Genomic DNA, 14,210 nt, shown 5'->3' on the forward strand with positions numbered 1-14,210 from the left:
AAAAAATGTGGCAGACGTGACAAATATGTCCCAGGATGGAAGATGGAATGAAGAATTTTTATCTTTACCTATATCTATCTATATAGATAGATAGTTCTCATTATTTGCAATACTGATGTTCTGTGAAGTCCCTGTGAACACTGAATTAGTAAACACTGAACCCCTGCTGCTAGGAGAAATACTAGGTAAGGTTCCTGCAAACCTCATAACGTTTTCATCAACTTATCAATACATCACTTTGTTTTACGTGTGTTTAAAGCCATCTTATTTAATATATTTTGTTGATTCATTAACATCTGCATTCAAGGCCAACAACACTCTTACCCATACCTGAACGAAGCTTATCAAATACTTGAGTTTTCTCCCTAAGGCACATCACAGCCTCTTGCCCTGAGCAATGCTAGCCAGTACCCGGCCCTACACTTGGGGGCCATTTTAAACAGTAAATCACCAACGTAAAACACCAAAGTTAAAAAGACGTGGCAGTAAACAACCTTGAAAAGGACACTGGTTGACAGTATGAGAGCTGACACAGGAAGGCTGAGCAATGACTTGTTCAACCCCAACCAGAAACACATGCGCCAGGACATTTTTTGCCACTCTGCACATGTCCTTGAATGACGATGAAAATGTTAACGAGTGTTGATTTTGGGTTACAAGAAAATTTTAGCAAATAGGCAAACTCGCAAATATGGAATCTGTGAATACAGAGGATCAATGGTATACAAGACATAATAGAGGAACACACACACACTGTGTAATTTGTATGCAGGTGAAGGGGGACCTAGAAGTAGACAAGCAAAGAGACCTATGGATCTGAGCTGGCTGTCTGGGGTCAGCCCAGCTCCCTGATTGCCCTACAGCCTGTTCTCTTTACTGCCCGGATCTTAAGGCTCCAAACAGCCCTCCCCATCTCATATCCAATAAGAAATGAATGTTGTTCAATTCCTATCCTTAAACTGGAACAGTCCCGGGGCCTGAATTATGCCAGGAACCTCGTGCTTGCAGTGTCTCTGGAAGTCTTTTATTGCAGGACTGATTTATAATACACAAGTAGATGACTTGAGAGCAATTACATAAACGCTGTTTCTCTGGGGTAGAGAAGAACGGTCTGGTTTAAGTGAAAAATGCAATGCCGAGTCAAAAATTCAAATCGTTATGTGTAATTACAGACCACAGTAAATCAGTTTTACAAACACAGTACCAATCTCACTGTGTTCCAACACCCATGGGGTCAGGTTGTGACAGTTTAGAATTTGAGAAGAGGCTGAAGGTGAAGAGAAGGTGGGAATTGGGATGTGTGAAGCTTGAATAGCTTGTCTTGCATCACATGGTGATTCAATCAAATATAATTAAGAAACCAGGAGAGCCCAAGTCATCCAATTTCTCTTAATTAACCCCCCCAAAATAATCTAATTAGCAGTGTAAGCTCAAATTGTGGTTTTTTTTGAATGGTCATTTCTGTATATTGTTACACTTGACATTTGGATCGAATGCTTTAATGAAAACAAGAACCAATTCCCTCATCAGTAAATTGCCCTGCCGGCCAAAATGCTGAGAATCTCCAGTTCTCATTCTTCTATCAAGGAACCAAGTTAAGAATTAGTCAGGACTGCATAATACATTTCTAATTATTTATAACCCTTCTCCTAACACTAGAAAGAAAAGAAAAAAGATTGCTGCTTAATCAAGGCCAAGTTCAGAGTTTCACGCTCTGAAATCCTGGCACCGGTCCTGTGTTTGGCTGTGCTGAGTTGAGACCCTGATGGCAGTAGGATTTAGGCACTTTCTAATGATGCTGGTCCTTGCCTAATCAGTGCCGTTGCATTTAAGAGCCACCTCGCCCTCTTATCTGGGAGCCTTTTAAGCTCCAGCAGCAGTGAATATTTTGCCTGTAGTTCAGCTCAAGACAGGAGTTAGTAGACAAGGTTCCAAAATATCCTTTGTAAGCCCCTTTTAAGCTATTGACCCCCTTCTCCTCTGGACAAGTGCTGCTGGTGGTGTCAAGATACAAAAGGACACCCTGATGATTTGTTCAGTGACTCTGGCGGTGGCCTGGGGATTGATGCTCTGAGGGGGGCTTTGTTGCTCAATCATGAAACCCTGGCTACTTGCAATTCCAAACTTGGATTGCTTTGCTGGTACCCATGCTCAGTCAGCAGCCCAGGAGTGTTAAACACAGGATGGACAGTGCATTTTGTAAACCTAAGAAGCAATTCCTGGATAGACATGTGAGCTGAGGTAACAATGATACAGTTTGAGAGTCATCTTTTAAGAAAGGGGTAGGAGGGAAGTTTTGTCATCAAACATCTATCTTTCTGAGTTTCTCCACTCTCTTCCTTAAACACAGTGACTGAAGCATTTTTATGGACACACTGGAAAATGAAAAAGGAAATATCTGCTTCAGTCCACTCCTGGCCACTTGCTTGACTCAAATATTTACTTGGTGTCATAATCAAAATGATTCGAGTTCTGCAGCTCTGTCTAAACTCTTCACTCTCCACGTGGGTAGAAATTCCTCAGACAAACCTAAGGGCTAAGAAGCCTAAGGGCTCCGTACATATAGATGTGTCTAGATATGAAAAGGAACATAATTCAGGAAAGTAGAAGTGAACGCAATGTACTGGAACCTTAGAAAATGGCTAGGTTGATCCCACAGTCCCTTGAATTGGCTGAAATATCCGCTTTAGTGGTATCAAGTTACTTCCATGGTTGATATCATTGGTTTTGATAGAATAGAATGAGAGCATTTGGGCAGTTTCCTTTTAGAACTGCTTGATTTGAAGTTCAACTTGTGAGTTAGATTCTACTGATTTCTATAAAGTGTATGTATTGGCTTCTTGTCTAACATACCATAAATAATGACAATGTGAAGTCAAACAGCAGTTATCTAAAATAGATTTTCTACTGGATGACACCCAGTTTTGCCATTATAGAAACTGACGAAAGAGGACAGATGAAATGTACCAAAGATTAATGCAGCAATAAGAGTCTGCCAGAAACATTCTAATTTTCTTCTTACAAGCCCAAATGTTTAAGTGGTAATGTGAAGGCAGAAACATACATCTTTGCTCTGCCCAAAGGCTGAGCCATCTCTGGAGTGATAAGGGCTGACACCAGTGACAAGGGCTCACATCATGGAAAAAGCTCTCCAGGTGCTTTTCCCTGCATCAGAATCTGTTCACTTCAATACAGTATGAAAATGAGATTGAATGGGGAAAGAGATGTGGCGGTATTTTTCAGCCTTGTTGGCACGTTCTTTGCGGCTTTGTCTTCTTCTAGAGTCTCCATTTGCTTTGTTTTGTTGCATAGGCGAGTGTTTACTTTCTCTTCAGAGAGTGTGTGGCTTCCTCCTTGGGCTTGCGGGGAACACCCGGTCCGCCCACCACATCTTTGCTTTGTAGCATGCTCTTTCTTCTTCCCCTAGAATGAGGTGGAGTCTGAAGCTATTTGGGGGAATCATCTTCTGGTGTCCAGATGTTGTGAGCACTGGTTTTCCAAACTTTTGGACAAGAAGCAGAGCACAAGCATGCAGAGTTGAGGCATATAACCTTTCAGTTTTGCTTTTTAATTTATGCCCTGAAGCAATGAGGCAGAGCATGTTAATTTTAACCTTAGTAATTAATACTCCCATCCCCCCATCCCCCCACCCCCAACACAGATCTGTTCTTGGCCAAAAATGTGACTGGTGTTGCCTTTTTTTTGCATGATGTCACTGATTAAATACTCAAGTTTTTTTGTTTTTTGTTTTTAATGTATTCTTGCCGTACTATTAATCTTTTCTTCCTCAAAGACTCCCACCACAGGGCCTCAGATTACTGGTTGTGGCACCACAAAATCAACTAAAGAAGAGGAATCCAGTGTCTAATGCCATTTCACCACTGAGTCTTGCTAAGTTGTTAGCTTTTTTTAAAAGCAAATGCCTAGAATTATGCGTACAAGTGGTATTAGCAGAACTCTACTCTTTGAAAATGGAAAGGCTCTAGTAACAGTTCCTTAAATGCTCTGAAATCAGTGTTCTCAGAAGAAACTCTTGGGATGGCACCCAAAAGATGCCTGTTAAGCAGGACTAAACTAAGAGAATGAACAGAAACATTCCCTCCAGTAACTCTGAAACAATAGCTATTTTCTAGCTGGCAATGGCTTGAGCTTTTTCTCCTTTAAACTTGACAAGTATCAAACCATCTCCTGCAGCAAAACTTTCAAATTGATGTATTCAGCAAAGGTTCTGCTGATACTTTTGAACTTCTTTTGGGAGTAGATCTAGAAAATATCATTAAAGTACACCATAAGCAACACATAAGTAGAATATTCCCCGTGCTTTGTCATAGTCTGTTGACACACACAACATGTATCACCAGAGTAGGGAATTGGCCTGGACCTTTTAATTCAGGAAAGAAATTCTAAGTTAATATTTAAAAATAATATGCAAATGTTTGATTTCCTCATTCTACTTTTTAAAATCCCTAAATTAGAATGAGTTGTTTTTGTCAAGTTTAGTCATACTAGCAATTGGATTGAGTTCTATCACATGAGCATCTAGAATTTGAAAAATTAACAAAGCATTACATTTTCCTGTGAGAAGGCCAGCTTCTTGAATTAGAAATGGAGAGACTGGCTTAGGCAGAAAGAAGAGTGAAATTGCAAATCATGTCTATGTGGCTGAACTCATAAGGACCTGTGAGGCTGCAGAGCCCAACCTTGGGTTGAGAAGACAGGTTATTGGGTTTGATGAAAGGGAATGACATTAGGAGTATGGGTGTACTTAATGCCCTTATTCAAAAGGAAGTCAGCTTCAGCAGTCTAGATTCTAGACTCCAGGACAAAACGCTAAGCCTGGAAGTTGGTGGAAACTCAACAGTGGTAGCAATGAGAAGTGGTGGACTGAATTTGAGGAGGTAATGTAACCATGAAAGGCACCGAAGGACTTTAAGCATACGATTTCCTGAGGCCACCTCGGTGCCCGTGGAACTTAGAAAACACAGCAGAGAACAGCAGTCATCTCTATTGTTTATTGAGTTCAGGCCTCAGTTTTTAACAAAAAACTGGGATCCCCATAAAACAATAATTGTACTTCAAATCTGATGATGGGAAAAAGAAGACAAAAAGAGCTATGAATTCAGCAAATGTAAATGAATTTATATTTTATTTATGTCAATACTCTCTATGTATGTATAAAAACCATTTATAGCACAGCGTTTCATCTACTAACCAGGCTTGGTGCACAGAGGGGTTCCTAGGTCCTTCTGCTACCCAGGAGCCCACAGCTCACAACACAGGGATTATTAAATTATATTGCCTTTCAGAGCTTTCCAGCTCTGCAATGTTATTAATCTATGCTCATAATAATAATTTTAAAGCATTGCTTGCATTCAGTGTATACATTTAAGGAGGACAGAGGAGTACGCAGTGTATCCTTGAAAGATCTCCATTACTGTTTGTTAGGATAAAATTTCGGTGTAAGAGTTGAGCTTCAGTCGCCTGGACTATTTGTTTATGAAGTTCACTTCTCTCCTTGACCGTGAGGTACAATACTTAACCTAACAATGAACCAACCAAGGAGATAGCTGGGCCCATATCCCAAACTTTCCTCTTTCCACAAACCCCATTATTTGTAATATTAGAAGACAGAAGTAGTTATACCTAATTTTCTTAAAAAGAGTCTATCATGAAAAGTCTTTTCCTGAACCTTATTTCAATAACTAAAAACCAAGGCAAAGTCAAGTTTGGTCAAAGGACAGGGGAAAGAAATCTGATTTCCAGGCTTTCAAGAAAATACTTAAAAGAACAGAACCCAGCACAGGTATCGTATTTTCTCCTAAAAAAAGGTGTTGAAAGGAGTCTCATGAAAGATGCTTGGAGATGAAAAAGAAATCATAGGTTAAAGGAGGTCAGAGACAGAAGCCGGCCCCGAATGGTATGACAGCGTTTACTGCCAGACTGTAAGACCCTCTGTATTCACATCATACTGCTCCACTGCTGGAGCAAGATTATTTTTAGCTGCTTTTCCCATATTTCAGCTAGACATCTTCCATATTTATTATTTATTTTTAGTTCACTTGAATTTATAAATGTTCCACATATTGTAGTATTCTATTGTCATATGTACACGTATACACATACATACATATATACCTGAAATTTCCTATAGCGATTCCTAAAAATATAAGCGGTGTAGACTCTATACCCTACACAGTAGTAAGTTTTAGCTTCAGTTTTTTCAAGAGCAAGAGTCACAATTTTGCCCCCCCTGGGCAATTGTTAGAATGAATCCCTCCTGAAATATGCTGTCCGTCCAACGCTCATTATTATAAAGTCACACGTTCGGGACCTCAATTCTGCTGGAACTTGCCAGCTTCTAATCTACAGTGAGATTTTTTTCAAGGTGTGCTTAATTCTGCAGCATTGGACTATTACTCTGGGGCAGCTTAAGTCTGAACGGAGCACACTGCTGTCTGCCATGCAGCAGTCAGCAGGCGAGAGCATTGAAAAGGTCCGCCTCTAGCTAGAGTTATTCTGGGGCAGCTGACACTGTGTGAAAAGCTTCTCAGAAGCCTGGCTTCACTGCTCTCCCCTTCCTACTCATAGGGAAAGGAATTTTATTTACTTATTTTTGCCCGAATATCCATTCTTCCTCTATTTCACACCACTTCAGATGAGTTCGTTTGGTTGAAAAGAAAATGGAGCGATGGGACAGCCACCCACCCTCGGCCCCGGGCCACGTCCTTCATTCCACTGCTGTGCGGCCTGTTTTCTCACACGTTTTCTGTCCATGGCATTCAGTCTTTTCTGTGCAATTTTATGCCAAACAAAGTACTCCAGCACATGAAGTAATACCAAATTCAGCTTTGTGATCACTTTTACCTCTACCTGAAGATTTGTTTTCACCCCAAAATGGTCCTGTTGGCAGGTGACTTGTCACCTGCTCCAGTCTCCTTCCCACAGAAGGTGAGCCTGTATTGCCTCTAGGCCTCAGTTTCTTTTGGAGAAATGAGGCGTTTGCCCCGCACAACTTGGCTTTCATGTAGGTTTGGGTCCCCCCAGCTCTAAATCCATGGCCCTCTCTGCAAACCAGAAGCTTAGCGAGAGGCATTTTGGTTGCTACGGCAGGTTTGCTCCCAAGGGGACATTTCTGAGTTTGGTGCCAGCTGTGAGAGTCTTTATGATACAGACAGGGTGCGGCCTTAGGTAGAAAGTCCCTGGGAAAAGGCCCTGGTACCTAAGGTATAATTGATTTTTATCAGAGGCAGAAACCAACCAAGTTCATGCCATAACCCCTATGGCTTCAGTCAAGCTCAGGGATATATGAAGAAATGCGTGTAGGTTTCTATGAACAAATCCCTGTAAGTCCTGGGAAGTTAGGTAAACGTTTAGTGGATTCCTTGGACACTGACAGCCTCCCCAGGGATGCCCATCAGTGAGGAGGTAGCATGGATTTTAAGAAAACTTTTGGTGGAAAGAAGCAAATTGGCTTCATCTGAGAATGGAATTCAGCTGCGGTATACCTGTGTGTGGTATTGTTCTCCACATCCAAGGACGGGGACTCTTGTAGCAGTGTTACCACTCATGCTTATGGATTCGGGTATTGCTTCTAACCAGGTGGAGTGCTAAGTGTTCCACCAGCTCTGAGCTGTGTATCTCTCTTTGGCAAGCCCTGTTTTTATGGTTTCAGGCTCACCCTAAACCTGGCTGTGAAGAGGAGTCCCCATTTCCCCCTCTGGGCACACCTGGCTGGCACCATTCAGAGCATCTACGAGATATTCTGAAATGGTTGCAGAGGTACCAGGAAGCAAAGACATCTAAGCCAGAAAGTCCCAGCACTCGGGGCAGCCCTGAACAAGTCTGCCCAATTTTGTATAAATACTTAGACAGGCATGAAATGAATTTTCTGGATGTCTGGCCTTTCTTCCTGTTGGCTTCTCTTTTCATTTTTGCTGTTGCTTCCTTTTTATTTTTATTTTTTTCTTTTTCTGCTTTTTTTTTTTTTTTTTTCTTTTTCTCTTGCTAATTTGGATCCAACCAGGTAGCAATGCATTTTCCAGGGAGCCTTTTAAAATAGTTTCTTCCTTGGTCTATGTAGTGGAAATGCAAGCTATTTCAGCATGTTAGGATCAAAAAAAAATATTTTTGAACAATGTTCCCTTTGCATATTTTGAAGTTAGGTGATAATTCCTTGCCTTGATAGAATCTACCCAAATTAGAAACTTCTCAGGTTACAGATACTGGACTCCGCAGCTCCCTTTTTCCCTCCCTTTTTTGTTAATAAAGAGGTTCCTGGCCCTTCTGATTGTCCGTCTTTCACACACAAGGTTGCCCTTCTGGCCACATGAAGCCAAATGGACACACTGACAGCTGAGGTGTGAGCCCCATTGCTCGCGGGGCCTGGTCAATGCCGGCAGACCACGAGCATCCTGCCCACACCACTCCTGCCCCAAACTTTTTGCAGACACTCAGCCATTGGGCTCTGGTCTTCATCTTTTTAAGTGGGGGCAAGGGAGCCTGCTGTTCAGGTCTTTATGTGGGTGCTGCGCTGCTGGAAATGCAGTTTAACAGAAAGCAGAACTTGGGATGACATCCCTACATCAGGATGTCAGGTCTGCTGACTGGAAAACACAGAAAGATGAACGCCAACAAAGCACTGCTAGCCTGGACTTGGGAGAGTAAACACCTCACTGGAGGGGATAGAGCCTGAGATGGAACTTAATGGCTTCCCTGAAAAATGTTTAAAAATGCATGTGGCTCAATTCCATGTTAACACTGGAGCAGTCAAAATAAACTGGACCTGTCAGGAGCCAGCGCAGAAAGTTATGAATAGACTTATTTTGTGAAGTTGTCACCTTACACGCCCAGAAAAACCAACCAAGGGTAACGTCGGCTCCCTCGGCGTTGATTTTGGTTAAATCCCTCCCTTAAATGACCTCAGTTTAATTTGGCTAGTTATATGTGAGTTTCGTTGCTTTTTCCTAGTCTTCTGGAAAAGAGATTTAAAATGGGGGCTGCACAGTTGTCGCCCCCTGTGCGGAAGGGCTGAACACGCTGGGAAAAGCCATTCCCGGCTCACTGAGAGCACCCTGCTAGCTTCTGAATGAAAGCCTTGTTACCTGGAAGTGTTTTCAACATAAAGTTTGGCATCACCCTGTGAAGCCAAGAGAAAGAATCGGCCCTTTCACACACAGCTGCCGCGTCCCGTGCCCTGAGGTCCCTGGTAGTGTCGGGCCCCTTGCTGAGCCTGCACCCCTTCAGAGGTGATGGTCCCCCTGATTCCTGGTTGGAAGGACTAGTCCACGTCTTCTAGCTCAGCCCAGCAAAGATCCCCAGCGATGACCGGCCTGCCAACCCTTCCAGAAGTCCACCCTGATGACAAGGGGAATGTTGGGTTGTGTGTTTCCCCTCCTCCAAAAAAACTGTCCAGGATATGCTCTTTTCAGTCTTGGCAGATGGCCACTTTGCCAGGCAGTCAAGCCTCACCTGATTTATGGGCCTGCTGCTCCAAATCCTGATTTCTAGAGTTAGAACTAAAACCAGATCCCGACCTAGAAAGGCTGAGGCCACAGGTATGGGCACTATAGGTGTAGCCTCCTTGGAGAAGCCCAACCCACCCAGAGGTGCGGACAGCAGCCTTTTTAACCACCCCGCCAGGGAAGGGCCACCCCGCGCCCACTGATGCCATAGTAAGACAGCGCCATCTCTCAGGGTTAAGAGGTACTGTGGGTTCTTCTGCGGCCCAGGCTAAAGTGGGGGGAATAACCTATTTCATTTTTTTTTTTTTTTTCCAGTTCTCTCAGGCCAGGCACACCACAGCCCTTTGAAACGATCTGTGTCCCTTACCCCACCCATGAATGTGCCAAACCAGCCTCTAGGACATGGATGGATGTCTCATGAGGACTTACGAGCTAGAGGACCCCAGTGCCTCCCATCCGATCATGCCCCCCTGTCTCCACAAAGCAGTGTAGCCTCTTCAGGAAGTGGTGGGAGTGAACACTTAGAAGATCAGACCACTGCTCGTAACACATTCCAAGAAGAAGGTAGTGGTATGAAAGGTGAGTGACTAAACGAGAAACCACTGGCAACAGAGTCCAACCCTTTATTTGGAATCAGAAGGGTGAAAAGAAAGGTAGTCGGCAAGGAGGAAGGAGCCCGCCCCTCCCCAAGCTAATGAAGTTGACTCCTCCCTTGCTGAGCTCCGAGGTTGACCATAGCGGAAAGGGCTCGGATTCCCCTTCCAGGGCTTCTTGCCAAAACCTGGGAAGAGCAAGAGAGGTCAGTGCCCTCTTTTTTTTTTTTTTTTTTCCTGAATGCAGTGACTTGCAGGCAATTAAATGAGTCACAGCTGGCAGTGATAGCATCTACTGTTTGCACGTACATTCCTTGGTCTGCCCTGTTTGTAAAGACGCGGAGCTGCTCCAGCCTTCCACCTCATTGCTTTGGCCAGGGAACCATCAATAATTTAGCAAAACAAACCACAGGATCTTTTTCTAAATCTCTCTTAGTGTAGAATCGTAGTGTTGCTTTTTTTCCTCTCTCCCTTTTCCTTTGATATCCAAAGAAACCTGCACACCCTTTTCTCTGCGTCTAAGGGACATGAAAAAAATACCACTGAGACTCTCTGCCAGTGTTTTAAGCCTGATAACAGATTTGCATACAGGTGATAAAAGCCTTTTGTGCAGCATAAATAAATGTTCCTACATTGCCCTGTAAATCTCTCCTCTTCTAAAGATACTCATCGGGAGATAGAGATTTCCAAATTACCCATGGTAGGTCCAAAGAGGATACGCACATTCTGTATTTTTAGATGCAAGTTGTTCAAGAGCTGGGAAGGCCTTAGGGAAAGATGCTCATCAGAGACACACTAATAACAAGTTTGGATGCAGAAATAAAAACTAGTCGTGCTCCTGGGACTGCAATGCTGAGGCGAGCCTCCGAGGGCGCCCTCGTTGCTGGCATGCCAGAGTCCTGAGGCTGTGTTGTTTCTGATTGTTCCCTTGAGAAGAATTCCTGTTGACATAGGAGGCTGTGTACTGAGTTTCTTCCCGACCACAGAAGCGTGGCACAGAGAGGTGCCCGCCACTGCCCAGGTGCTGGTTTTAAGTGAGCGCCAGGCTGAAAAATGGAGCCTGTCAACCAGGGGAAATGAATCTGACATGAAGACGCTCCCCTGGAGCATTCCTGCCTTCCAGCTGCTCAGGCCAGCATCCTCCCATCCCACCGCAGCCCGTGGTGGATGCTGTGCTGAGTGCCCAGAGCGTTAGGACGCGTCTTGATGTTTTCCTCTCTCTGGTGATACAAGGGGTCATTAAAGGGGTTTCATAGGCGGCAAGAACAGTGGCTCCTTTGGCATGGAGAGAATGTGTGTCCTCTCTTCTTTCTCTCTCACAGTTTTCAGGGGAATGTGTCATAATTTTGGGGGCCTACCAAAACCCAGTTTTTGAGTTTATGCCACATGGTTCTGTGCTCAAGCAGCTGAGCCCCAGGGGATGGGTGGCAGGGGAGGCGCAGCCACGCTTGGTCCAAGAGGGGTAGAGCCATCGTTACTCTAGACCAGCTTCTTTCCGAGTGAAGTGGAGAGTCTGGACAAGTGGAGTGTCTGGACGGGTGGTTTCCAAGAAAACTAAGTGTGGTTCTAGTTGGTACCCGTGGGAGGGAGGCCTGGCCTCTGTGTTGAAGGGCCTGGAGGGTCTTGCGGGAAGGCCATGTTCTCCAGGACACAAGCCTCACCCAGAGGGATACTGGGTCCGCTGTCTGCTTATGGGAGCTTTGTTATCTTTTCTTTCTTTTCTCCTCTTGCTTTTTCTTCGTTTTCTTTGTTTTTTGTTGTGAAGCCCTCTGTATACCTTAGACATTCTCCCAGAGCAGGTAAAGGTGTGGTCATTGCATGCTGGCCTTTTGAGGTGAGAAATGAGTAATGAGAGCAGGCTTTTAAAGAGAAACAAATGAGAGAAAAATGGAATAAATGTCCTATCCCTGTTTTAGAATAAAAGCCAAAATATTCCAAAGTTCAAGGAACACCCCATGTATCAGCTTCTTCAATTCCTTCTTTTAGAATTGGTGAGAATTTTTCCCTCAGAGCTTCTCCGATCAGAAAATGATGCAGGCAAGATCTTATATCCAAGATTTTCTTTATAGGCCCAAAGCATGTGGTCAGAAAATGGGCTATTTGGTGACAGGACTAAACAGAGGACCCTCTTCTGTTTATATCCACCTTCTGCTGACCTGTTGAACTGTCCTTCTCCTAACGTGTCCAGTCCTTAGCAAATTAAATGGCAAAACGTACTTAAAGAAAGGAACATGATGGACGACGAGGGTTCTGCATGTGGGAAAAGTATATTTGCAGTTCAGCTGATAGGTCAAGCCGTAGAAACATCCACACGTGAAAACAACATCGTTCCAGAGTGTCGGGGCCAGTGTTTGTGCCACATGAGTGCCCCTCCCCCGCCACACCCAGTGACATCTTCCCTCAAGGGCCACCCCTGAGGACTCCTGCCATCAAAGGCTGCTCAGGATGGCCCCCCGGGAGAGCACAGGAGCTTCCCTTAACAAGCCTGTCCTAAGAGTGTGTCATTCTGTTCCCTGTCGAAGAGCAGACGCTGGTTTAAATTTCCAAATTAATTCATACTTTTCAGAGAAATGAAATCTAAAATGAAGTGAAGTGCTTTTAAAGGGAGCCAGCTCTTCCTCTTGGATCCATGTCTCTTCCTTTCTGTGACCTGGCCCTTTGGCAGGCGTGTCAGCCTTTTAAAGCTACTTTCTGGTCCTCCTCAGGATGTCATCATCTAATTGCTATTTTCCTACGTTTTTAGACACCCAGTTTACGAGAGCAGCAAGGAATCTGTAGTAGAATTTGGAGGGGTTCCAAATCTCCAGGGGATGCATGTCAGCCCTCACCCCACACCCTGGGAGAAGAATAAAAATTCCCGTAACTGAGCTTCATTTAGTGTGAACTCATCTTTCTTGCCAGCAGCTGTGCATACCTTGCCGAAATGCTGTGCTCACCCGAGGCTTCCTTTTCATCCAGACAGATGAGGCAGGTTTGGCTACACATTGTCCCTTAGGAATGTGCCTCTTGGGTCAAGAGTGAGAAGTAAAGCTCACAGCCCAGCATTCTTGCCCTTTTTATTTTTCACAAACATCCATCTCTCCCTCTTTTTGTCTTGGTGTCAGTGTTCCCGGCCAGAGATTGTCACTAAGTTCTCTCCCAAGTAGACCAGCTCCTGCTCTCAGAGGATTAACATCATCTGCCTGCTTTGCTTTGTTTTTCCTTTTATAGTAAACACCCATCCTGAAGGTTTAAGTCAGCTCCGGAGCACCGAGTGCATGCCCCTGGCGGTAGGGATCTCAGACTAACATCTCAGGCTCAGGGAAGCATGGGATCCGCTACTCAACTCGAAGTGAATGAACGGAAGTGGGGCACTGAATGGGAATATGGAAGTTTCCCCTCTAACATGCCCTGTGGAGGCTACTGGTTATACATGTTTGGACTGAATATGCTGATTGTGGTTTCTAAATTCAGTTATCCTTGTTCTTTGCAAGAGCTTCACTGTGACTTCTCTCAGGGAAAGGCTCTTGATTCTAAGTCTACACTCAATTATATTCTTCTCTCCCTCTGTATCACTTGAGTAGAACGTGCTCTCTTACCCCTTCACTCATACAAAGCCTTCAGCTGGCCAAGAGGGAAAAAAAATGACATTCCCAAAAATTCCGAAAAGGAAAAGAAAATAGAGAACAGAATTTCATTGGTGGGAGAAGTACATTTTCCCCTCCTATTAGCATCATGTCTTCAGAAATTTTGTGTAAACCCAACACCTGAAGACTTACCTGAAGGCGAGGGCTGTTGACAAGTGACGTGGCTGTTCTATGGGAACACAGACGACGGAAGAAAGACTGATGAACAGGTTTCATTTTTGTCCTCAGCAAGTCAGCTGTCTTTCTTGAGCACTTGCTGGGAGAGGCTTTGGAGTAGTTATTGGGGAGATAGAGGCGAAGGAGATGGTTCCTGCCTCAAGGGACTTGCTGTCATGTGAGCAACAAACAGAGAACTGATGCACGTGCACATCTGTGAAAATATCTTGTCTCAGAGACTTGCCCTGGGTTGAGGCAGGCAGCAAGGAGGGCCCTAATTCAAAGTGTAGGGAAGTTAAGGAAAGTTCCTGGAGGGGGAGAGGCCTGGAGCTTCAACTCAGAGCAGGACCACTGGTGAGCCAAATATATAAGGT

General features: G+C 44.2%; 1 protein-coding gene across 5 annotated transcripts in view; it reads left to right on the top strand.

The window, feature by feature from the left end:
• Positions 1 to 14,210, top strand: part of SAMD4A (sterile alpha motif domain containing 4A) — a 210,630-nt gene that overhangs the window by 148,538 nt on the left and 47,882 nt on the right. For 3 of the 5 annotated variants that reach the window (XM_057731924.1, XM_057731926.1, XM_057731925.1), the window contains exon 4: positions 9,777 to 10,040. The exons of the other annotated variants lie outside the window; for them this stretch is intronic. In XM_057731924.1, the coding sequence (XP_057587907.1) occupies positions 9,777 to 10,040 (264 nt within the window). The remainder of the gene's footprint in view (positions 1 to 9,776; positions 10,041 to 14,210) is intronic. 5 annotated transcript variants of the gene reach the window in all.

Source organism: Hippopotamus amphibius, chromosome 4, assembly GCF_030028045.1.
Source record: "Hippopotamus amphibius kiboko isolate mHipAmp2 chromosome 4, mHipAmp2.hap2, whole genome shotgun sequence".
Taxonomy (NCBI): Eukaryota; Metazoa; Chordata; class Mammalia; order Artiodactyla; family Hippopotamidae; genus Hippopotamus; species Hippopotamus amphibius.